This window comes from Mus musculus, chromosome 11, assembly GCF_000001635.26.
Source record: "Mus musculus strain C57BL/6J chromosome 11, GRCm38.p6 C57BL/6J".
NCBI lineage: Eukaryota > Metazoa > Chordata > Mammalia > Rodentia > Muridae > Mus > Mus musculus.
In genome coordinates, this window is record NC_000077.6 from 5,289,587 (window position 1) to 5,316,722 (window position 27,136).

Below are 27,136 nucleotides of genomic sequence, written 5' to 3' on the forward strand. Positions count from 1 at the left end.
AAAACACTGCCACTCAAGATGGCCAAAGCAAATGCCTCTTCGGCAGATGGTAGGACTGGCTGTAGTGGTGGTTTACCTGGTCGATGGCTTCTGGATTTTCAGATACATCAAAGATAACTGCAGTAGCTCCCCGCTGAACTGCTCTCTTGGCCTGGTGGAGTGAAAAAGAGCAGGTTAGCAACTCTGTCCTCTGACTGCCAACACTGGCCTTATAAATCAGGCATGGCTTCAGAATGCACAACGGGACAACAAGCAATGTCTGTGCCCCTGAGCAAGTTGATCCTCTTCCCTAAGCTCTGGCATTCTCATCTGCAAAACAGGAGACAATGCCACCTACTTTGTCCTCTCTTCCTAAGAGCCTGAAGACTTAGAATGGGTGGGAATGAGTCACTGGCTCCTGCAGAAGCCTGTCTCTCCCCGACCCCCGATCTAGCTGGAACATTAAAAACAAGACTATAGATGGGCAGCCTGCCCAGCCAGCACAGCGGTATTGGTTTGGTATTTCTGCTATAAACATGCTGCCCCTGGCAACCAGAGTAAATGCTTTTGGTTTGTCTCTTGTGGTCCTTTCTTCCTTCCCATGCCATCCAGTTAAGATAGCATGTTGACTATTTCTGAATGAATCTCAAGATGGTCACTTTTAACTTGTGACACAAGATGAAGACCTCTGGAGTCTGGGGGGGGGGGAGTTATAATAAACAATAAGTGGGGATTTAGAGCAGTTGGCTGCCAAGCTAGGCTGCACATCAAAAACCACTTGGGAAGTTTGTAAAGCAGATTTCCTGGCTCCAACCACAGAGACTGGTTCAGTGGGGCTGGAGGCAGGCCCAGGAAGCTGAGTTCTGTAAGCTCTCAGGGACTCAGATAATCCTACCAGCTGGAAAACTAGAGGTCAGAGGAACAAGACAAGAAGGCTTAGAAACAAATGAGAAGTGATAGAATTTTTTTGTTGTTGGGGCAGGGAGGGAGAAAAGATTCCTTTCTACCTCAATGAACTTTCTAATTTTATCTCCAGCTAAGTGAACAACAGAGTTGAGGCTTCAGAAGAGACACGAGATTGATCCTTGCTTTTAGGACTTGAACTCTTGTAACAGAGACAGCCACTCTAAAAAAAATACAGGGAAAACAAAGCAAATTCCCAAAACAGCTAACGGATGGGCAATTTCAGCCAGTGCTCAGAAGTCACATCACCATGGGCCCAAGAGTATGAGAATAAATCCAAATGCTTTCCACAGAAATAACCTGTGCTGACAGGTGCACAAACCCAACGGGCAAATACTTTACTGGACCACTAGAGGGCAGTGTCACCCCGTTGCTTTTTAAGCCAATTCCCTGAACTTAGGACCAGCAAGTCAAAATTCGGTGATATTGGGGATAAAGTATTTTCCTTGGTAGTTTAAGAAACCCTGGAATCCTGGGTACGGTGCTATAGAATTTGTCCTTGCCCTATGGGCAGCTTCCTTAAAAACTAACTGAGGCTGAACAATCAGAAAGTTGCCTGAGGACCACCTCATTGTTTTACAGTCAGTGATCCCAAGTGACCAGTGAGGTTCAGTGTCTCTTTTTCTTCTAGATAGCGCGGGCTGTGTGTGTGTGGGGGGGTCAAGCCCAGGCTTTGTTTATGCCAAGCAAGTGCTCTATCACTGCATCGTACATAAGTCACTGAATCTCTGTAGTCCCAACCTCAGAACAGCCATGGCCCTGCAGAAGCCTAGGTGGCAAGTTTGTTCTCTTCCATTAAGCTCCCTAGGGCAGTAGCTCAGAGACTTTCTGAGCAGGTACTAGTGTTTCTGCCCCAGTGGTACCCTAGGCTTCTTCACAAATTCCATTCCTAGAGGACGAAATAAAGAGAGCCTCTGATGTTTTTAACCTTGCTTTCAGCCAGGGCTCCAGCATATCAGAGAGTCCCTGTGGGAGTGTGAGTTCAGGGATGTCCTGACTGGGAGTGCTTGTTCCTCCAGCTTTGATGCTGGTGCACCTGGAGAGGTTGGCAGTGACTGCAGCACCTGGGTAGGGAATGCCTTCCTGGAATGTGCCTCAGGGAAACTCACAGCCAGAGGGCCTCCTGGGCTTCCCAGCATTTCTTGTTCCATAGGAACATGGATGTTCATTCGTTCCAGAGGCACGGTCCATTCAGGACAGACACCACAGAGCTGGGGGTGAGCCCTGGGCCTCATCCATGCCAGGTATGTGCTCTACACTGGGCTCCACTTGCAGCCTTACAGAAGATGCTTTAAAGCATACTTGCTTTCTTTGGTGAGGCAGGCAGGTAGAGAATAAACTGCTTGAATTCCATCTACAGCACAATTCACTAATGCACGGACTCTAAGGGCAAATATTGTGGCTGAGGGATGCTTAATTTTCAGTGAATTATATTAAAATTATATTTATTGAGGCTGGAGATGTAACACAGTGGGTAGATTTGCCAACCATGCATGAAACCCTAGCACTTTATATAAAGTGATCCTCAGTACTGCATAAGACTAGGTATGGTGCCTGTAATTCCAGCATTTGAGAGGTAGAGGCAGGAGGATTCCAAAGTTCAAGGTCATCCCAGCAACATAGAGAGTTTGAGGGAAGTTTGGACCATGTGAAACTTTTTTTTTAAAACATGTAAAATAGCTGGTTGGTGGTGGCACACACTAATCCTAGCACACAGGAGGCAAGGGCAGGCGAATCTGAGTTCAGGACCAGCCTGGTCAACAGAGAGTTTCTGGACAGCCAGAGCTACTCAGAGAAACCTTGTCTCAAAAAAACAAAACAAAAATTATATGTTACTGAATTAATCTGTATTTCCTGCACATATCAGAACTGATGAGAGGAGATCCTATTGAAATCTTGCCTGTTGAGAGATGGCTTTAGAAAAGACTGTGACGGCAGGGGATGTAATCCTGAGTTGCTTAATCCTCAAGAAAAGGCCACGAGTAATCTTCATTTACAAACGGAGTTTTCTTTTTCGTTTTATCTTAAAATCATCAAATATTGCTTGGTTACACTTTTCCTCCTGACTCAATATAATTTTAAAAACCTGAAGGGTCAAATTCTTTGAGTGAATTTTCTTATCTTAGATAATTTCCAATTTTATCTAGTCAACTTCCTGCCTATTTGTATTTCAAACTAATCTAAAACCTAGGTAGAAGATTTCCAGTCTTGTGACCAGTATTTATATTATAGTACTATACCCCTAATGCTTTAAAAACTCTCAAGATAAAGCTACCTGAAAGAAAGGATGGGAAAGACAGCCTGGTGACCCTGGCCAGGGGAGGGTCACTGGCAAGCTGGGTTCACAGGAGAGGGCAGTAACAAACCATTGCTCTGAGTTCTGGATGATAGGGTAACAAGCTGTCCATAGCTGATGTATGTGTCAGCTACTTATGGGAAATTCTAACATATAAGAGTTCCAATCAACTTGTGTGTGGGTGTGTGTCTATGATTATGTGTTTGTATTACACTAGTGTTTTACCTGCATTCATGTCTGTGAGGGTGTTGGGTCCCCTGGAGCTGGAGTTACAGACAGTTGTAAGCTCCTCTGTGGCGCTGAGAATGGAAACCCAGATCGCCTGCAAGAACAGTCAGTAGCATCTCTTTAGCCCTGTTTTGTTGTTGTTGTTGTTTGTTTGTTTGTTTTAAAGAGAGTATTATTTTGTAGCCTAGGCTGCTCTTGAACTTATGATCCTGCTGCCTAAGCAACTCAAGTGCTGAGATTACAGGTATGGACCACATGCTGTAAATTTGCTTTTTCTGAGACAAGATCTCTCACTATGTAGCCTTGGCTGTCCTGAAACTTACTAGGTACACACCAGACTGGTTTCCACTCACAGGGATCCTCCTGCCTCTGTCTCTGAGTGCTGGGATTAAAGGTGTGTGCCAATGATGATATGTCCCTTCATAGACTACTCCTTTTGGAGGGCTGTAGTTGGACCTCACTCGTCCTTCACCATTAGGCCTGGATCCTTCTCATGTATTTTTGATATCTGTACTATTTCTGTTTTCTACTATTACATTAAATGGATCTTGACTTTCATTCCAATTTCCTTAAGATAGAGAAATACTACTAAAGAAACAGGAAGATTATTAAGAATCTTCACAGAATATGCTTCTTAGATTTCATTCAATTGTACTAATGACAAAGTAAGATGACATAAATGAACAACATAGGCAGGCAAGAGATAGCTATGTTCTCTGTGGCACCTGTCCTTAAAATATCTGAGTGGTCCTACAGGCAAACACCTCACTCAGGTACTATACATGTTCTGTGGATAACAGAGACTCCTAGGGGTCAAAAGGTAGATGTTATAGGTTGCATTTATATACTCCATAAGGCCTAACAAAACAGATGTCCCCAGGCCATCTCAACATAATTAACATAGCAGTGAGGAATGGTCTAATTCCATTTGCATTACCATTTACTAATTTAGCTGTTCAACAGTAGTTATTAGTCAGTTACTACGTGTGCTAAGTCCTGGGAACATATATAGCACTGAACAGAAGACAGTGACAGATCTTTGTCCTTATGGAGCACGTCGTCTGCATGTGATGATTGTGGAACAATACCACTCCTGTGGGCAGCACCAGGAAGGTTGGTGTTTAGTTCAGGGGTATAGGGCAAGAGGTGAAGAACACAAGATTGCTTATCCTGTATCTAGAGTGGCTTTCCCGAAATGATCTGTTTTCCTGGCTGCTTTCATCTGGAAGCTCTGCATGTTCTAGAGCTATCTGTGACGCATGTGAAGCATATTCATGTTTGGGCATCTCCAGACTGCCCAGCATTAGAAAGTCTTCCAAAGCAATGCATAGACCTTTCCTGCTGTGAAGCAGGCTTTGTTTGGGTCAATGCTCCATGGTATGCAGCCTGGATGAAAGGATTGTCAACCCTTCTCTCCTATCTTACTCTCGTAGGTGGAAGGACTGATATTTTGCTCTGGTAGCCAATAACTAAATAACACGTACATCCACAACTTAACAGAAATGGTGGTTACTGGTATGAAAACATTCAATTACACAGTTACATCTGTGAACAATTTAAGACAGCCAAATAATTGTGCCATAGGAACTTCAAGGAAGACACAAACAAGGACATTTTGGAAGCATCTACTATAATGCACCTTCATAATCTCCGAGTGAAGCACTCTTTCTTAGGCAAGGAGGTGCTGGGGTCTCCTCCCTTCACCCTGTGAACACACTGACAGAGCTCTCAGATGGGCTTACAGATAGCAGCTTAACCCAAGTGGGCAGAAATGACGACCGTGGGGAATTCATGGTTCTGGAGGCCCAAGGACTGCTTCCCCTGACTTGGCACAAACTTTCTGCTTCAGATTGGGTTTCTCCAAACTTCTGCAGCTATTTCCAGAGCAGGCCAGAGTATATTATCTCAGACACTTGTGGGCCATTTCTTGAGCAGGACAATGTGGGTGCCATGGGCCTATGATTCATTCAATCCGGAGTTTTAAGTTGCTTGTGGTGGTGCATATCTGTCATTCTAGCACTCAGGAGGCTGGGGCAGATGCATCACTGCAAGTCTGAGTCAGTCAGAGGTATAAAGAGTTTATGAATGCATGGTGAGACACTGTCTTGAAAAATCCAAAGAAATGAAACCAAATAAAAGCAATTCTTTCTTCCCTACAACGTGGGCTCCTCTCTCAAGGTAGTGCATGCTAACTAGTCTGTTGCTTCACCCTTACATTTAACTGCTTACCAATCCATAACTTCCAAATCTACTTACTATTTTTCTCCACTGTTGCAACCCTATCACTACCTTGTGAGTTATAACTAGTTTATCCCTGGGGCTCTCCCTACCTAGCCTGTCTTACTGACAGCACAGCACAAGGACCTTTCTCAGTCAGGGATCTATATTGCTTTTAGGGCTGCTTAAAATTTGACTTCCCTTGCTAACTGCTTCCAAACTCAACAGCCTGCTCCCTTTTACCATGTCCTCCTATTGGTTCTGATTGTCCTTCCCACTGCAGGATGTAGCATGCAGCACCTCTAGAGCTCAGCTTTACCTCACTTAACTTGCCCTTCATGGCATTTTCTAACACTTGCACCCAGCTCCATATTGCAGCACCAATCTTCAAAAGCTTCCCACACAAGAGGGCAGCCTGGCCACCAGACTTCTTTACAGTACCCTGCTGCGCTCACACAGCATCAGTTTCACTCGGTAGTAAGCACCATACTTGGGCTTTCCTGCTCCCAACACTGACTACAGCCAACTCCTAACCAATGGGAATCCTGTGGATCCTCCAACTCTTCAATTAGGATCCGTCTGTTTAGCTATGTCTTTTTGGTACTCTGCAATCTGCAGCCTTTAGTCTTCACACTTCAGACTTCAAGACCTGCCTTCTTATCTGCACCATCTTCTGTTGTACTGCTAAGGAGGCTTTTGACTTCTAAGGCACACATGTTGTTTCTGGCCAGTCTTAAACTCCAGTGGCTCTGCCTGTGGCTCTTAGGCCCTGGACTTTGTACACACACATCTCTGGATTTCAAAGCTCTCAAAAAAAAAAAAAAATTCCTGTACATTTAAAGTGTGTGCTGTGTCCCTTCTCTCTCTGGAGGAAAGTGAACTTTCCATAGAATTCCAATGAGGAAAAGCTAGCCAGATGACTACCCTTGGATATGTGCCCTTGGCCTTCCTCTGGCCTAGAGGACTGATGGAATCTATCCTACCACTTGCAAGAGAGAACAAGGCACAGGACCTGTTGAGACACAGAGCACGGCTCTCTAGGAGTACTGGCTGCAGAAACCACAGCGTCACAATTTTTAAACACCAACATGAGAGACACCATTCTTTTCTGCAGTCTACAGACTTGCAGAGTGGCAGTAACAAGCTTCTGTTGTTGTATGGGGTCCTGTGCCTACTGCCAGTGAGGTCATGTAGGGGAAAGTGGTGGTGGTTGTGGTAGGGGCAGGTCATACCAATGGAGGTCAACCAGTGGACCTGACCATACCTACCACCACCACCAGCTCTCTCTTGGTGGGGTTTCCTGGTCTAAGCAGCCCACTCACTGGGTCCTTGTGTACCCCTTCTCTCTGGAGGTCACTAAATGGACTTTAAACCTTCACTCCTTACTTTCTCCTTCCTTCACTGCCTCTAGGCAGTGACCACCCAGGCACCAGGCTCTTGCGTATTCTGCACAGCCCTGTGCCCTAAAGTGTGAGTCATACTAGGCAAAGGGGCTCAAAGACACTCACCAAGGGCCCTGTTTTCCGACAGAAACTTTTCATTACATAGGAAATGAGGTCACACACTAGGGCACACAGGGAACCAGTGAGAAAAACTTGGTGCCAAGAAACAAGGTGGGGGTGGTGGTGGTGATGGTAATGTTAAAAAAAATGGGGAAACCTGACACAAGCCACCAGGAGAGATCACCTGTGCTCTAGAGTAATTTGTACTAGGCACACACAGAATTAAAAACAAACAAAAACCAGTCCTGATTTCCTCTAAAAGTACATATAGCATATCTGATTTTACCAAGTCACATTTGGAAGGCACTTTGTTGGCTTATTGCAGGCTTTAGAGACCCCAATTCAAAAGAAGACCACCACAGAAAGAGGACCAGAGGATGGGGTTGCAGATAGGGTTACTTCCTCTAGGGTGGGAGGTGAGGGCAGTGACATAGTGTTGCCCGCTCCACTGACTTGGCTCCTCATTCCAGGGCTTGGCTGCAGCCTGGCCTGACCTTCCAGGTTTCCCTGGCAAGTGATCAAAGCTCTGAAGCCACAAACACAGTTCAGAATTCAGAGGCCCTGCGGCCAACCCCCCCCCCCCAAGTCACCCCTCTCAGTCCCCTCCCCCATGACTGCCTTTCTGCCAGCTCCCATCCGGCTGCACTGAGAAAGGGCTCTCCCACCAGCTGTACTCCTACCCACCACAAGATACTTCTTGCCATAATTAAAGTCATTAAGTCTCCAAAGGCTCCCATGGGCTTCAAGTTCTAAGTTCCCGAGAGTGAGTGAGTGAGCGAGCGAGGGAGCGGATGAAGGATTTTTAAGTCCTAGTTAAGATTATGCTGATCTATTCAGGAGACATGTAGCAGCGAGAATCCAGCGGTTAAGTTAATGGTTAAGGCTGCCTAAGTTTAAACAGTGTTATTTATTCTCAAAATATGCAGCAGCCTCCACTTAATTCCTACTAATTAAAGGAACCAACAGAAGAGGCTGGAGTCTGTAGTCATGTACGGCGCCGATGTACAGGTTGTGAGTCTTTTCACAATCAGAAACTACTGGGTGTTAAACGGAAATGCATTTCCTTAGATCTTAATCTCAAACACAGACTTTTAGATCAGTTCCAAGAAACACAATGGTCCCCTTTGTTTTGACACCTGACAAGGAGCACCAAAAACTCAAAGAGAGCCTGTGCACACCCTCCTGTTCCATCCATCCTTCTGAGTAAATGAAGGATGTTATGGAAAAATGGCTGTAGAGCTGTCTATGCCTGAAAGAGAAACTTGTAGAGGACTTGGAAGCTGTTACCTTGCCTTGGGAGGTTCTCAAAGTCCCATTTCAGGCCAGATCTTATTAGGTCTGTAACTGGAAACTTCAAAAAAGGACCACTGCCTTCTGTACATGTGGCAACTAATTAATATAAACAAGTGTTAATTAGGTGGCAGAACCAGACTTAACAACCTTGCCTGCAAAGTCTGAGCACCTCAGCGGCCCTCTGGAGAATCAGGGTAGGTTCTTGCAGCAAGGGGCTTTGTTCTTAAGATTGGCCTACTGAGAGAGAAACTGGGGGACTGAAAAATAAAAATAAACTAAAAATCACTGCCTGGTGAGGTGTCTCAGTGAGTAAGGACATCTGCCATCAAGTTTGATAGTTTAGTTTGATCCCTATGTTCTGATGCTGATGGACTAGTAGGAATCTGGATCTAATTAAGCAGAACCCAGCAATACTTGCGATGAAGGAAAAGAAATTACAATACTCTTGAATCAGGTGGTAAACAGATTTAAAAGCAAATTCAAAACAGAAATATTCTGACTATACAACTTTAACACTAAGCACAAAATATCCTAGACTATACTGAGGAATATACACTATTCCTCAGTTCCTCATTAGAGTGTGCTCACAGTTCACCTGCCACTTGGAAGGGGCTTACACACATGCAGGTGGCCTCTCAGTCTTCAAACACCAAGTTCCCTTCACCTTGCTTAGAGACCTATGTTGCCATAGTCATCTGTCCCTAGGAGGATAGGAAGCTATAGGAAGGACTGGGAACTAGCACAGGGCCATCTTGGGTGTGGATTAAGGGGATGATAAGCTAGGTCTTCTGCTAACACCACACATCTTGTCATCAGCAACAGTGACTGGAAGCATGAAACTTCAGAAGGGAAAGTAAAATACTCATTAATGTTTGAGGTGAGACACTCAGTGCTTCCAAATGTGCGCAACTGCAAGGCTAGGGCAGCTGGCTCCACTACAGAGCCAGAAGCTTGTAAGTTATATATCTTGTCTATGAATTAGAGGGTTGACATTTAACCTAAACCTCTCCCAATCCCATCCCATCCCATCCCATCTCCCATCCCATCCCATCTCCCATCCCATCCCATCTCCCATCCCATCCCATCTCCAATTCCATCCCATCCCATCCCATCCCATCTCCCATCCCATCCCATCCCATCCTATCTCCCATCCCATCCCATCCCATCCCATCCCATCCCATCCCATCCCATCTCCCATCCCATCCCATCCCATCTCCCATCCCATCCCATCCCATCCCATCCCATCCCATCCCATCCCATCCCATCCCATCCCATCCCATCTCCCATCCCATCCCATCCCATCCCATCCCATCCCATCCTATCTCCCATCCCATCCCATCCCATCCCATCCCATCCCATCCCATCCTATCTCCCATCCCATCCCATCCCATCCCATCCCATCCCATCCCATCCCATCTCCCATCCCATCCCATCCCATCCCATCCCATCCCATCCTATCTCCCATCCCATCCCATCCCATCCCATCCCATCCCATCCCATCCTATCTCCCATCCCATCCCATCCCATCCCATCCCATCCCATCCCATCCCATCCCATCCCATCCCATCAAAGTTTTCATTTTGTCCCATTTGGAAACATGAATGCTGAACCTCAAAATATTTCATTTATAGTTTAAATAAACAAGTGTTATACTGGCCAAGTTTAGAAGAGCAGACTTATAATTCCAATTACTTCATTTTTATCTTTTAAACATTTATATAGGTCAGAAGAGGGCATCAGATCCCTAGAGCTGAAGGTACAAGTGGTTGTGAATTGCTATGTGGATGCTGGGAACCAAGCCTGGATTTTCTACAAGAATAGTAAGTGCTCTTGGTCCCTGAGCCATCTTTCCAGAGCCCTGTCCAGGCCCCACTTAGTTCGTTTTTTCCCCCACTTAGTTATTATTTAACTCATTTGGTCTTCTTTCTCTTTAAAACTTGTTAAAAATGTCATATAAATCAAATCTTCAACATAGAAAGGAGTCTTATTCCCTCAAGTTGCCTATTACACTGCCTCATAAGAGGCCATCTTGGGAGGTGCTGAAGGAGTTCCCTTCTTTTCCTTCAGGCTAGCAGAGCAGCTTGGAAGGACTGTTCTGATCAGACAAGGCTGTTTCATTCAACGGTGTGATTGCCATTGGTATTTAGGCCAGTGTAAGTTCATAAACAGGGCAGTTCTCACCCTTACTACTTGTTTTTTTGCTTATTTATCGATTTTTATTTTTGAGACATAGTCTCTGTATTTCTAACTGTCCTGTAACTTGTTATGCAGATCAGGCTAACCTTGAACTCACAGAGATCCACTCTACCTCCTCTGCTGGGGTTAAATGCCTGTGTGACAATGCTGAGCTAGTGCTTGGGCGCTCGCTCTCTCTCTCTCTCTCTCTCTCTCTCTCGCTCTCTCTCTCGCGCTCTCTCTCTCTCTCTCTCTCTCTCTCTCTCTCTCTCTCTCTCTCTCTCTCTCTCTCTCTCTCTCTCTCCCTCCCTTCCTCTTTCCCTCCCTCCCCTTTTTAAGAGGATATATCCACTTACGTTTTTTTCAATATTGTTTCAATTCTGAACATTATTATTAGAGAAGTTTAACAATGATTGTTTAATTACCTTAACCCCTCACCAAGGTAATTTATAGCAACATCAGCATCACATCTTTCTCTAGGGAAGTACAGTCACAACTCTCCCAGCTCCCTACTCCCATCCTGCTAGTCTTATGTGTCTACAACTAGTTTGATAACACTGTACTAAGGTGACCTTTCGGACTAGCACAGGCTGAAGGTCAGGTGATATGAGCTCAGGCTGGCCACCTGGCTTTTATTTTAGCTCTGCCATGGAGGAAGGGAAGGGAGTTGAAACTCTTGGAATTGCAATAAATCCCGACTCACTGTTTTAATTCTATGGCAGTGATATGTGTGGGAAAGCCTATCTTTACTCTGGGTCCTCAGGGGTAAAATTAGTAACACATTCATAGTGGTTGGGAGGGCTGACCCAACAGATACAGGGATTCAGATCCAAGAACCTGGGAAGATTACCACACACATCTCCCTCCTATGAACACAGCATACACTCTACAGTTCTTGATGGATCCTTACCCCTTCCCCTTGATGGCTGCATACAGGATGTATTCTCTTGAAGAAAGAGAGAAATTCATTCTCTGATCCTTCCTACAGGTGTGGGGTCTGCACAAAGCAGGAAGGCCCTTAAGAACCACAGTGAGTTGACCTGACGATTTCTGGAGGTTGATGTGACACACTGTGTACTCCTAATACCACAGGAACATCACAAAATGGCAATAAAGAAAGAAAGCCATGGAATGACCAGGCACAGGCAGGGTGGCAGTGGGGACTGTCTAGGGAACTTGTTAAAGATTCCCCCTGGAGCTAGAATGATGGCTCAGTGGTGAATAGTGCTTACTTCTCTTCCAGAGATTCCAGTTTTGTTCCCAGGACCCTTGCTGGAAGTTTACACTGCACAGACCATCCCTCCTGATCTCTGCAGACAGCTGCATATACATAGTCTACACACACACACACACACACACACACACACTCCCCAACCACCCAAGGAGAAAAAAAGATTCCTCCCAGAGACAAGTGAGGAGACCTGCTAGAGGTAGAGGTACACTGGGACCTATTAGGTCTGAAAGCTCTTCAGACCTGGAGGTTAAGAAGTGGAGGTGGAATTATGGCAGGGTATGCACCCCTTACTCTAACTCACCAAACCCTTGGCTTGTTTTCCCACCTAGAATAACCCAATTCCTTCTTCAGCTATATTTTTGGTTTTCAAGAAATCCACTTAACTATTCTAACTCAGACTAAAGGAGAGCCCTGTTAAAGGGACAATGTGCTTTTAGGGTACCAAACAATAGGGGCTTTTGTAATGTCTGGGAAAGGTACCTCTCTAAAGCAGATGTCTGGGTCCTTCACAGTCAAGGCCTTGTGAAGTTATTAAACAGACCCACCCCACTCTCATCCCTGGTCACAGCTTCTGACACAGCACCTGCAATCCAACAGATACATAAATGCTAGGACGATATATAGCTGTGGGCATGAACAAGGCAAGCTTTGGTAATGAAGGGCAGATTCCTGGCTCCAGGCTTTTGGTTTCTATTCCACAGGAGCTCAGGACCTTGTCTAGGACTCCTTCTTACTGGTCAAACAGAACAATAGCATAATAGATGGTAAAAACCAGGAAGAAGAACCTCAAGGTCACCATTTTGACTTCAAGTCTCCACTTTCTTGAATTAAGCTTTCAAGCACACTCACGAGCTGTGCTTATCAACTCACAGTACTTCCAAGCCAACCTCCCAAGTTCTGTCATCAGGGGTTATCCTAGTGATGGGGACAGTGAGTGTGGTGAGAGCTGTCAGCTGTAGGAGTTGAGGTTATAAAACAAAGAATGAATTAAACTGGAAAGTCTGTAATTCAGGGTCTAGTTTAAAGAGTGAGTGCTATAATCAGATACCTATAGACCAATAGGTGAAGACTGCTTTTTAAATGCACACTCATTGTCCAAATTCTTCTAGTCCTCATTAAAGAGCCACTACAATTGCAGTACTGATGGAAAGGGAAGGACAGAACAACAACAGCTTAGTCCTAAAAACTGACACTCATGGTCACATCAATGAGCACGGAAGAAGGGCTCTACAAAGGTGACTCTGGGGGATATGGTAGTTTTGTACTATAGTTTTCACAAACCCAACATGAAAACTTACTACCTACTGCCACCTTGTCTTACTCTCAGTAGCAGTCAGTGTGCCCAAAAGTCTAGATTCTGTCTGTAGGCTCTCAAGTACACCTTGGATCTCTATATGGAATTTTGTTCTCTGGAAGGGGTTCTCTAACTCTTACACTCAGTTCTGTGGCTCTGTCTCTAGACAATTAAGATGCATGCATTTAATCAATGTTTACTGGGCATTTCCCAGGAAACTACAACTGTACGACTCCAAGTCCCTAAAGCTCCAGTTTCTCTTCTCATGGTGCTTCTACAGTTTTAGGGATGTATTTTGTAAGTACAATCAGAAGTGTTCTGAAGGAGTTGAACTTCATAGGTCAGCAAGAAGAAAGGGAGAGAGGAAAACTAGTGCTTAAGGTACCTGTGCATCCACCTGGCAGGCCGGCCACACTGTAAGCAGCATCCCCAGGAGCCCTTCCTGCCTCAGCTAATATGAATACATATACTTGTACTAACACTCATCCATTAGCACATCAAAACACAACAGTTTTAGGGCAGATTCGTCTTAAAGTATAATGTGGTAGCTTTTAACAACAACAACAACAACAACAACAACAACAACAAAACATTGAATAAAGACAGACATATGAACAGATCTTAGTTATTACCTTCAAAAAATCATTACTTTCATTAAGAAACTTGGAGAAGTATGACTGGGCCCATCACTTCCTTTGGTCAATAACATGTAAATAACTGCCACTAGAAAAGAACTTCTTGCAAAGGGACAGCTTGATTCCAAGAAAAGTTACACCAAGGGAATCAGCGGCAATCACTAACATCTACCCAGAACCCTTCTTGTTGCAAAGTTAGGCAAACAGTAGATCATAAGAATGAAGACCAAAGTGTGGACACTGTGCCCCTTCTTAGAACTGGGAACAAAACACCCATGGAAGGAGTTACAGAGACAAAGTTTGGAGCTGCGACAAAAGGATGGACCATCTAGAGACTGCCTTATCTAGGGATCCACTCCATAATCAGCTTCCAAACGCTGACACCATTACATACACGAGCAAGATTTTGCTGAAAGGACCCAGATATAGCTGTCCCTTGTGAGACTAGGCAGGGGCCTAGCAAACACAGAAGTGGATGCTCACAGTCAGCTATTGGATGGATCACAGGGCCCCCAATGGAGGAGCTAGAGAAAATACCCAAGGAGCTAAAGGGATCTGCAATCCTATAGGTGGAACAACATTATGAACTAACCAGTACCCCGGAGCTCTTGACTCTAGCTACATATGTATCAAAAGATGGCCTAGTCGGCCATCACTGGAAAGAGAGGCCCATCGGACACACAAACTTTATATGCCCCAGTACAGGGGAACACCAGGGCCAAAAAAATGAGAATGGGTGGGTAGGGAAGTGGGGGGGAGGGTATGGGGGACTTTTGGGATAGCATTGGAAATTTCATTGAGGAAAATACGTAATAAAAAAAAAAAACAGTAGATCATGTGTATGCTCTGCTTTATATGATGTAAGAGTTTGCCAGTGGGTTTGTAGGCAAGCAGAGCTAGTACCACATGCTCTGTAGAACCCCAAACACAAGTCAATAATTGTAGGAAATGGCAGTGTTAGCTAGGAGGTACCCAGCTATCAGGCAGGCCTGGAAAAGTGGCTACTACTATTTTCTTTTTTAAAAATTAAAAGTTACTTTATTTACACACACACACACACACACACACACACACACACACACACACACACACAGAGTAAATGCCAAAGTGCCAAAGAACGATTTTGGGGAGTCTGTTCTTCCACTTTTATGTGGGTTCTAGGAATTGATTTTGGGCCATTAGGTTTTTGTAGCAAAAGTGTTTATCCACTGAGTCACACACACTATTTGCTCCTTTTGTAACTGTTGAGAAAGGGTCTCACTATGTAGCCTTGGCCAGCCTGGATCACCCTATGTCAGTGGTTCTCAACCTGTGGGTCTCAACTAAGACCATTGGCAAACACAGATATTTACATTATGATTCATAACTAGAAAATTACAGTTATGATGAAGTAGCAATGAAATAATTTCATGGTTGGGGATCATCATACCATGAGGAACTGTATTAAAGTGTCACAGCATTAGGAAGGTTGAAAACCACTGCCCTGTGTAGACCAAGCTGATCTTCAACTCAGACATTCAGCCTATGTCTCTGACTCTGGATTGCTAGAATTAAAGCTGTATGCCAACACCCAGCACTTTTTAATTAAAAGTTTGTTTGTTTGTTTATTATTACCATGTCTTTGTGGGTGCACATGCCACAGTGAATATATGGAGGTAGAGGACAACTTTGTAGATTCTGTTTTCTTTTTACATTTTTATGTGGGAGTTTTAGGTATTGAACTTGCTGGATCACCAAGCTTATACCCTCTTGCTAGCCTTGAGGTTAAAGAGATCAAACTACACATCCTTTGGGTGTCTGTAACACATAGAAAGATTAGTGAGCCAACTCTAGAGGAAGGGCCACAAACCACTTTCATTGAAGGAGTTCTGGCCAGTTGTTCCTATATAGACAGTCTACTCTTGGTCCCCAGAGCCTATGTGGCATATCTGAAGATAGTGAGCCTGCTTCTGTCCTGAGACTCATGCAGTGCACCTGAGACAAGGAGTCTACTTCTTCTATTTGGGAGTCAGGGCCCCATTTCTTTGATTTGCAAAGGAGGCCATGCTTTTCCTGAGGATCTACTCTCACCCTACCATTAGGCTTTGCAAAATCCAAGTTTATGCTTGGGGTTGAGAGAACCCAAAGTTAGATCAATTCCCTCTCTCACTTCTCTGTGTACCTTTGGCTGTCCTGGAACTCACTCTGTAAACCAGACTGGCCTCAAACTCACAGGATCTGCCTGCCTCTGCCTCCGCATGTTGGGATTAAAGATGTGTGTTACCACCACCCAGAGTGTAGCCAGTTTTCTTAACCACCAAGCCACTGTTTCAGCTCCCACTATGAAATCCTTTCTTTGTATGTTTTTTTTTTTGTTGTTTTTTGTTTTTGGTTTTGTTTTTTTTTTGAGATAGGGTTTCAATGTAGCCCTGGCTGTCCTGAAACTCAATACATAGACCAGGCTAACCTCAAACTTATAGGTATCCAACTGCCTTGCCTCCCAAGTGCTGGGAGGTGTACATCACTATATCTGACCATTATTAGATTGTAAAGTGAATACTTTTGTAGCAATCATCTGCCCCAAGGCAATGCTGGGGAATTTGCATATCTTGAATCTGTCAGAGTGTACCTTAAGTTTTTGCAGGACACTGGTCCATGCTATTCTGCTGTCCACAAAGCTACACATATTAGGGTACACACACACACACTCTGATATATACATACATATACATACCCACTCCCCCAAGTTCTCTAGGCTGCCTTCAGTTACCACCTCAAGAGAAGGTGTGCTTAGAACCAGATAGTCAAGAGGAAGTTAGACTTGGGGGTAATGTTAACAGCTAACAGATGAAGTTATAGATTAACTCATCATTGCCATTAGTTGGTTAATGTACAATTCACAGGTAACTTTACAAGTTCTGGCCCAAGTTCAGAGTTTAAAAAGCAGAATGCTCACATGCATTCAAATTTTAAAATCTCTCTCTCTCTCTCTCTCTCTCTCTCTCTCTCTCTCTCACACACACACACACACACACACACACACACACACACACACACACACACACACACACAGAGGAGGGGGCGCTGCCTGACCTACAATATGGATGGATAGATCTTAAACAAGGATACTGAGTTAAAGAGCCAAGATTAAACTTATACTGGGGTAGCAAAATGGCTCAGTAAATCAAGACACTTTCAATAAGCCTGACATCTTAAGTTACACACACACACACACACACACACACACACACACACACACACACACACACACACACGATTCCATATGGAATTCTATACAATGCAAATTAATTTATACTTGGAGAATCAGTGGTCTAGCAGCTGGGAAGGAATGCATAGAAGAAGGAGATTTCAAAGGGAGAACGTAGGGAACTTTTGGTGTGCCAGGTTATGGTTTTGTAGGTGTGTGTATAGGTCAGATTTCAGAGGACAACATGCAGGAATCTGTTCTCTCCTTCCACCATGTGTACCCTGAGAATTCAACAGAAGGCATCAGGCTTGACAGTGAGCACTTTTACATGCTAAGCCATCTTGCTGGCCCCTAAAGTTTGTTCTAGATGAAATGGGTGGACAACCCAAAATTAGCCTTTCCCATTACTGCTTAAGAGCAAAACTATTCTGAAACTGATGACATTTGACCATGTGAATGCTGTTCTTAAAAAGACTTATTTACATTTAGTATATATTTGTCTGTATGTGCATGTATGTTTGGAAGGATGCCAATGGAGGGCAGAAGAGGATGTTGAACTGTTGGAAACGCTGGTCCCCTCCAAGAGCAGCGACGTCCTTATCTCCGGTGCTCGCTCTCTAGCGCCAGCTGCTGCTGAGGATGACCTTGACCTACGATCCCCAGGCTTCCACTCTTTTCTTTTTGGTTTGGTTGGGTTTTGTTTTTGAGACAGGATTTCTCTGTGCAGCCCTGGCTGTCCTGGAACTCGTTCTGTAGACCAGGCTGGCCTCCAACTGCCTCTGCCTCCTGAGTGCTGGCATTAAAAGTCATCACTGCTCAGCCAGGATTCGACACTTAGAGTGAGAATGCTATTAATTCTAGATAATAGAAGAAAATTCAAAGTTAGAAAGGGATGATAGCCTGGCGTGGTGGCACACGCCTTTAATCCCAGCACTTGGGAGGCAGAGGCAGGTGGATTTCTTTCCCTTTCTTAATGAAATATTCACTCTGTCTACTTACTTGGGATCTGCTTGCTTCCCAGAGGCCTAGTGGGATCTACACTGCCCTTAAACTTACCCTTCATCCAGATGCATTGGCAGTAGATTTCAGATACTGAGTCAGTTTGAGATATCAAAGGAGGTATTATCTTGCTCAATCTGGGTAATTTTTGAAACTAACTTTGAGTGAGTTCCAGGACAGCCAGGGCTACGCAGAGAAACCCTGTCTCGAAAAACAAACAAACAAACAAACAAACAAAACAAAACAAAACAAGAAAGGGATGATAGCCAGGCATGGTAGATCTTTGAGTTTGAGGCAGTCTACTCTCTCTATAAAGCAAGTTCCAGGACAGTCAGGGATATGCAGAGAAGACCTGCCTTGAAAACAAACAAATGGATACTCAATGGTGTCAAATTGCTTTCTAAATATTTCTGTTTATATCCATAGCATTAGTGTGTGTTCCAGCTTGGTGAGAGAAGTTTCTGTTTGCAGTGGGCAGTGGTTAAGGAAGAGACTCATAACTGGTCAAATCCTGAGAACAAGTGGCTGCTAGGTACTCAGCTCTAAACAGGACATCCACTGTACTACCTCCAAAGCTTAGGAAACACTGTGGAAAAGGAGCAGGGAGAATGGGAAAGCCAGGGATGGGGAGGAGAGCTGCCGGCCAGTGTCTTCTGCTTGTTGGACTGCCACTGCATTCATGAACTCAGAACAGTTGTGGCTATCTGTACAAGACACCACCTCTCTCTGAGGAAAGGAGAATCATATTCTTCTGTGTAAGAGCCAGTAGAAAGTTGCCTTTGTTCAAGCAAATAACCCACCACTCATATTCATGAAGCAATCCTAATTAAGTGCATACACACAAACATACAAGTGGGGGACTTATTGGGGGAAGAGCTCCGTATGAGGGGAAAAAGGGATAACAGAAGACAATGGGGAGGGAAACCATTTAAGTATTGTGTGTGTGTGTGTGTGTGTGTGTGTGTGTATGAACTTGTAAAAGAAAGGAAGGGGTGGATAGATGAGCCAAACAAGGGGGAGAGGTAGATCCAGAAATAGGCATGGTTGTACATAATTGTAATCCCAGGACTTGGAAGACTAACGCAAGAGGACTGCACTGATACTTTTGGCCAAGTCAATTACAGTTTGATCCTCATTTCCCCATCTTTAAAACTGGGACAGTGATAGTTATAGTATTGTTATATATTATAGAATTGTTAAGATTATCAAATAATCATAGATATAGGATACTTGGCACAATTTGGGAACACAGTAGCTACAAACTAATAGTAGCTATGATCACTTTTCACTGGTCTAGTCTTACATGAATATTAGCAGTAAAGGGTTGAATCCTGTAGATCAGACAGTGCTGATCTGAGCAGGGGTGTTTCAGTTTGAGTTTGTAACTGATTATAAATTTCTTATTTTCTTTAAATCTCATTTATTGTATGCTGGATGTATATGCATGTTTGTACTCTTGTAGAGACCAGAAGACAACTTCCAAAAGTTAATCCTTTCTTTATACCATCTGGGTTCCTGGGCCTAACCTCAGGTGGTCAGGCCTAGCAGTATACCTCTACCTGGTTTTGGTTTTGTTTTTGAGACAGGATATAGACCAGGTTGGCCCAGAATTCATCATGTAGCCTAGGCAAGTCTGCCTTGGCTCTTGGCTGATTGAGCCACTACATCTGGCATTGTCAGCCTCGTTTGCTTGGCGTCATGAACCAGACTGGTGTTGATTTCCTGCTGTATTACTTCACTTTTCTGCCATCATCTGAGGTTTAAGAAAAATAAGGACGTCTCCACAATCTCATTTACATTCTTGAGTGGACTGAAGAAAAAACAGTCCACAATATTTTGTGTCTATTCCTAGGTAGAGATGGGAGGTTGTTTTTCCATCTCTTGAAGCAGGCCTGAATATAAGACTCAGGCATGCTTACATTCATTTTCTTTCATATATATTCTCTCTCTCTCTCTCTCTCTCTCTCTCTCTCTCTCTCTCTCTCTCTCTCTCTCTCTCTCTCCCCCCCCCTCTCTCCCTCTCTCTCCCCCCCCCCCTCTCTCTCTCTCTCTCTCTCTCTCTTCTCTCTCTCTCTCTCTCTCTCTCTCTCTCTCTCTCCCCCTCCCCCTTCCCTCCTTCCCTCCCTCCCTGTCTAGAACCCTAAGCTCCTGGATGACATAGGCACAGTTGTCTCGGGCAAGGTCCCAATGTGATTGGGGCCATCCTAGACTATTCAGCCATTGTAAACTACCAGGTGACCACAGACATCAATCAGGGTAGCCCCAACCAGAAACACTTAGCCAAATCACAGAAATAGGAGTAGTTTTTGTTTGGTAGGTTTTCATACTAAGTCTTAGGGGCTGTTGCTATTGTAGCAAACCTGACATACTTGTGCTAAGTGAAAGCACAGGGCCTGCTCCCTTACACACCTATCTTCTGTGCTTTGTGCCAGCTCCCCTCTCTCTTAGTTTTAGATTCCTTCAAAGTCCCACTAATTCCTTTCCCATTGAGCCCTATTCTTGGTCCCTTTTCTCTACATTCTCTTCTAGGACAAGCTCATTTTGCACCACACCATCTCCAGCCCTGATTTCCCAAGCAATTTAACATGGGTAAGACAGCAACAGTGTATTCACATACACAAAATATATAAGTCTTTTAAAAAAAACCCCACAAAACCAAATAAAACAAAACAAAAATCCCCAAACAACAAAACCAAAATCAAAGTCATCAAGTTTCTCCTAAAGCTCACATTTATGAAACCATTGTCTTACATGAGAAACACATATCCTTCCCTCCTCTCACAGCCCCCGTTCTTCCTTTCTACATCTAGCCTGCTCAACCCTATGTACATAAGGGCCCTTGGAAGCAAACTCCCTTTTCAGCTACCATCCTGTACTGAGTTTCCATATCCAATGGCTTTCCAGCCCCTCTGCCCTCAAATGCTCCATCTTCTCACCCCCTGCACATGCTAGTGCTGACCCCATGCGTATTATTCAGAAGCCAAGGTAGGTTTGTCACTCAGTAGCTCTGTTACAAACCATCTGTGGCAGGCTGCTATCCCAGGTTCATCTAGACCATCAGAAGCACACGGCTTTCCTTTCTAGGAAAATGTTACTTTTCCCTCTCTCTTCAGATCTTTTGGATAAAAGCATGCTGCATGCCACTTGGCCCTAAAGTCACAGTGCCCTAAAATCACAGAGCTCTTTTCTGCTTGCAACTCTCACCAGAACAACTAACTTTCTTTTCTTCTTTCGCTTTTTTTTTTTCTTTTCTTGAAACAGGGTCCTGCTGTCTAGATCTCATGATTCTCTTGCTTCATCCTTCCAAACACTGGAACTCCAGGCATGTGCCACCATGCCCAGCTTGCTGACCTTTAAATACAGTAAATACAGAGATATCCTACTTGCAGCTCCCTGTTTAATTAGTATTACTCTTAAATACAATGTTAAGAGGTTATCCATATCCTAGGGAACCAACACTCTTCTGTTTCTGTAATCTATTGCAAATAATGTAGAAAAGTCCCTAAATTCGAGCTGCATCCTAAGTTCTCCCGTGTCCTTAAATCAATGTTCATCAAACAACTGAAAGCCTACTTCAGGCTTTAAAGGAACAAAGGAAATGGGTTCTAGTACAACCTTATATTGGCTAGAGATCCCCCCACTCCACACAAAGTCTTGTTTTCTCATTCATTTTTTCTAAGGAGAAAGTTTTCTAGTCTATCAAAACCTGTTTATTTCCATGCTTTCATCTTTTCTCAAGAAGGTCGAACACTGCTTCACCTTCGCACCTTCTCCAATGCATCTCTCACCAGTTAAGAGGACTGCTGGTCTTTGGATTTTCATGTGAACACAAAGTTGGTACAGCAGGCAGTTTTTTATGACAATAACCTTTACTAGCACCAGAGATACTATTTGCTAATGATCTCTTAATTACGATATTTCAGGGTATAAGATACAGTCAGACAGTTGAACCTTAGGTTCAACAGATTCCTCCTCCCTCCTCCCCTTTTCATAGTCACCAGAAGAAGGAAAGGTATCTTAAGGAAGAATGAGTACCCCAAACAAAACACTGCACTGGACTTTGTAGGTTACATTAATCTCTAAAACAATACCAAAGGTTGAGTCTTAGGGGATACCCTACCATACCTCTTTATATCACAGCATATTATACAACTTTCAGAGGTTAAAAAAAAGTATCTACGTGAAATAGACAAGTAGATAATATTTAATGAGGTTCCTAAAATACAGCAGCTAACTTTCTGTAAGACTAAGTGCCTTCCTGTCATTCTTATCACACGCTAATACTTATATGGGAGCAAAGAACTGTCTGATGGATTTGAAAATGAAAGAGATGACAGGGAGCAACAAAGCACACCTTAGGCAGCCGACATACTTAAGAACAGAAGATAAAGCAGAGGTAGGTAGGCAAGCTCATTGTGGGAGATGTGTCTCTTTCTTCTTGACTCTAGGCTAATGGCTCAATGCAATTCAGGCAGAGATTCACCCTTTTACCTTGTTGATCTTGCAACCACATCATGGCCCATAGCCAACTCTCTTGTGTGTATGTATGTGTTTGTTCATGTGTTGGTTGTCTCTGTAATCCCTTTACTGACCAAGGATCTCATGAGGGCAGGGTACTTGTCTACTCTAACCACCATGGTGTCAGGAGTGTCTAGCCCACTGCCTGGAGAGCCTTAATAAATGTATAAGTGAATTACAGACAAGATTTGTTTTACACTGTTACTCAACTTCTGCAAGTTCATGTCTAAGTTACCTTAGCTAGGAGGCTGGGGCTTTTTCTCTGCATCCTGTTCAACAATGTGGTACAAAGTGGGCTGTGAGTCTAACTGCTGTGTAGTAAGTAGCTGTTGAAATGTTCTTGGTTCAAAGATCTCACAGACATGAGGAACACCAAATCCAAGCTTGTACCAGCAGCCTAGAGGACCACATATATTCACACAACTGAGTAACATCAAATACACCATTGCTCAAGAGGACTAGGGGACAGCAACTCAAAACCAAGATGCATGGAATGTCTTTTTTTAGCTCTTTTGGGTGACAAGATTTTCAAGAGTACTCTCACTGCTGATACAATAGCATTTAGCATGGTAGGACAACAGAAATAAAGAAATGGCCAGGGCAGAAAGGAAAGTATGGAGAGAAGATGCTGAGGGGTGATCTGAAGACTATTAAGCCCTCTGCATTATTTTCTCTGAGTAAAGACATTTTTAGCAGTATCAGCAATACTAACCTGTCCTGGTAAAGGCTATTCCCAGTATTCCACCTGCCCATGGTAGGTGCTATCAGGGCCCTGCTACTATAGCAAAGCCTTTATAAATCCAGGATTATTCATGTTATTCCACATACCCATGCTTTTATGATCTACACAGCTAATCCAATTATCTGTGGTAGAATTTGTTTTTCTTTCCTTTTAATTTTCTTTCGCAAAAGTGTGTGAGTGAGTGAAGAGGTGAGAGGACAACTAATGGAGTCAGCCCTCTCTACTATGGTCGGAGTTGTAAGGGCTTCTACCCAGAGCCATCCTGCCAGCTCCACAATCTTTTTAAATGTACATATGTGGGAGTTTTGTTTGTCTGCATGTATGCCCTGTGTACTACATGCATGACTATTGCCCATGGAGACCAGAAGAGGGGATCTGATCCCTTGTAATTAAGAAGTTACAGAGGGGGCACCTCAGGAAAATAAATGCTCCAGATATGCATTCTTCTGTCAGTGGGCAGCCGGAGATAGGTGTGTTGACAGCAATACACTTCTCAACAATGAGAGGGGTGTAGACTGCCCAGGAACCCATCCTGTTATATATGCAGAACTAGAGAGAGGAACTCTCCAGAGGCTCCACAAACCAGAGCACAGAATTGATGCGCCAAGAACTGCAGTGGTCTAAAAGAGCTTGTGAGGCTGGTGCTAACCTGGGTCCTGGACGAGTCTGCAGCCAAGCTTCTCTCCCCAAGTCTGGGATCACTAATCTTTGAACTAGCTTCCAGGGTTTCCAGCTTTCAGGGAGTAGCTGCTTGGGAGACATATATTTCTTGTATTTGGCTCAAAAAAATGTGTAATTTCCCCCAGTAAGTTTTTGGAAGTCCCTTAGGCACAAGCATTTTGTACTAAGTCATGATTTTGATGATGATGATGAAAATAAAAAACCTAGCATCCATAAATTGGTGCTTAAAACACAAAGGACACATGAAACTTCCCAGCTCTCTTGCCACACCACACTCACTGATGTGAAGATGTTGCCTAAAAACAGAACTGCTCTCTGAGGCTTAAAAGGTACATCACTAGAATTCACTTAGAATTATGTAAAACCAGTGCTATAACTTACCAGTTATTCAATACTTTAGGTCCAGAGAAGCTCTGTTCATCTGTCTTTCCAGAGCCACAGAATTGAAGAAAAACAGAATTGAAGGGACTCTTTGCCCTGAGCCCCCACAGGTGCCTCACAGGGCAAGGATACATGGACAGTAGGACAGTAGGACAGGTAGCACTGATGCGTCCAGGCACAGTCTCCATGGATTTGATCTTAAGGATCAAAAGCTAATTGACCCACCATCTGGATGTAACAGCTTGCAGTGTGTTCAGTTCTCCTAGGCCTGGCAGGTCGGAGCCACAGCTCTTCCTTACCGCTCTGCATTTTGCTCACGCCTCTGTTCTATTCTCTAGGATGGAGGAAGCTCACTTTCCACCTAAGCATGTGTCTGAGTCTTAAGAGGCAGCATACGATCCACCTCGGGCACAACCTCGATGACTAGCCAATCCAGGTAACCCAGCCCACGCTCTTTGTTTTGGATTAGGCTGGCTGCAGGGTCCTCTGGCTGTGGTGGGCCCACACTGTTGCTGCTTTCCCAAAAGAGGATCCTGTTACAAAGAGGAGCTGGAAATTTCTTTGCACACAAGCAGAGACATGGCAGGCCCTGCAAAGGCCCCAGGGTAAGGATTAAAGAAAAACAAAATAGAAACCCTTCCATTTCTAATTAGGGTCTTCATTTGCCAAAGTGCCATTCCCCGCAGGAGGGTTTACATTTAGGCCACTGCTTGGAGTTACTTGGAAAAACGTCTCCCAGCAGGTTGGTTCCTCAGTTTAGGCTCCTCTGAGCCAACAGTTTCTGGTTATTTAGAAGGAGTGCTGCCTGCATACTGTTTTAACTGGCCTGGCTTTTGCAGCCAGCTTAGCTGTATGAACAATCTTCCATTCAGAACTTAAAGATAAAAGCACAGTTTGGTTGAAAAATCTCTTTAAAAAATTTTTTTTTTTAACTTGGGAATTACAGGTTTTGGAACTGGCATTATTTCTCTTGTGCATGGAGTGTTTTTCCCTTCTGCCTTGGTTCTCTGCCAGCAAAGGCTGCATCCTGGACTTCAGCCAGCCACCAGTCCCCATTTCCTTGCCATTCACACCATAGGGCTGGTGGCAACTGGCCATGGAGACAAGACAGTAATTCCCCATTAGCAAGAGGTTGGACACAAAACAGTGTGGCCAGCTAGCTGGACCATGACAGCCAGCCTAGGGCACTTCCTGTGTATTTCCTTCTCATTCTTCATGTCCCAAAGTGGACATCTTCTAACACAGAGAGCTGCTGGGAGCCTGGCCCAGGATGCAACAATTCTTTTTTGTTCTGGAATTCTCAGGATAACATTAAATTGACAAATATATTTGTTTAACTTTCTATGTGCTAAAAAACAAAAAACAAAAAAAGCAAAACCAACCAAACAAAAGGAAACAACTATACAAATATTATTTAAAAAAAGGAAAAGAAAAGGCAAAAAACAAAACAAAAAACAGACACCAAAGCACAGGCAACAGGAAAAATAACAGACAAACTAGACTTCTTCAAGATTAAAGACATCTGTGCATCAAAGGATACTATCAATAGAATGAAAAGTCAGCTCAAAGAACAAGAGAAAATACTGCAAACCGTGCACCAGGTAAGAGATTGATACAAGAATATAGAAAGCATCCCTAAAGTCAACAGCAAAACCCAATCAATCTGACTCCAAAACAGGCAAAATATTTTAAATGTTCTCCAAAGAGAATGGACAATGGACAATAGACAAAAAGTATGCAAAGGGCTTCTCAGCATCATTGATTATCAATGATGCATCACTACTGCATCATTGATCAGTAAGAGGATGCAAATCAAAGCACCGGGAACCACCAGTCTATAGCAATAAACTGGCCATTATTTGCCTGTGTATATATGTATGCACATGGTAACAAGATGTGTAAAATAAACTTTTGTTTGTTTGTTTGTTTTCCGAGACAGGGTTTCTCTGTGTAGTCCTGGCAGTCCTGGAACTCACTCTGTAGACCAGGTTGGCCTCGAACTCAGAAATCCGCCTGCCTCTGCCTCTGCCTCCCGAGTGCTGGGATTAAAGGCATGTGCCACCACTGCCCAGCAAAATAAACTTTTGTACATTTCTGGTGGGAAAGTAAAATGATCTAGCTATTGTGGAAAGCAGTATACGGATTCCTCAACAAGTTAAGCATGAGTGACCATGTGGTTCAGCAATTTCATGTCAAGGTACAGTGTATGCTCCAGAGGACTGAAAGCAGGATCTCTTAAAGAGATATTTATGTGTTCTTATTCATGGTTGTATTATTTACAATCACCCAGAGATAAAAAAGTGACCCAAGGATTAATCAACAGATGAGTGGACAAAAGTGAGACATATATATCTATAATATATAGAATCTATGCCTGTCTTCTGTCTGTCTCTCACTCTCTGCAGGTTGTATACCTGATACCTAAGAAAGCCTAAGGTTAGACAAAGAATCTGGAAGAATTGGCTCAGAACATGTAATTCACAAAACCATCACCAGGACTCTATAATCAGTGCTGTAATATTCAAAGTTGTGGACTTTGAAATTTCAGGATCTCCAACTCCAATGATTAAGAACACAGTTAGGAGCACAATCTGCCCACCAAATGGGCAATTGTTAGGATGACATTTTTGAACATTCAGTCTTCTTATCTCTTTCCTTACCAAATATGGTTTGGGCAGGTAAGAAAAAAAAGGAAAAGGGATAGATTGTTAGGAAACTATAATCTACATGAAAGAAACTAGTAGGTTTTTTTTTTTAAATAGTTCTTTAAGATGTTTCTTTCTCTTATTAGCCTCTGAAATATTTAAGCACT

At 43.7% G+C, this 27,136-nt stretch overlaps 1 protein-coding gene across 2 annotated transcripts in view; it reads right to left on the reverse strand.

Moving 5' to 3' along the window:
- Positions 1–27,136, reverse strand: part of Znrf3 (zinc and ring finger 3) — a 168,519-nt gene that overhangs the window by 13,258 nt on the left and 128,125 nt on the right. For both annotated transcript variants that reach the window (NM_001080924.2, NM_001290501.1), the window contains one exon: positions 77–151. In NM_001080924.2, the coding sequence (NP_001074393.1) occupies positions 77–151 (75 nt within the window). The remainder of the gene's footprint in view (positions 1–76; positions 152–27,136) is intronic.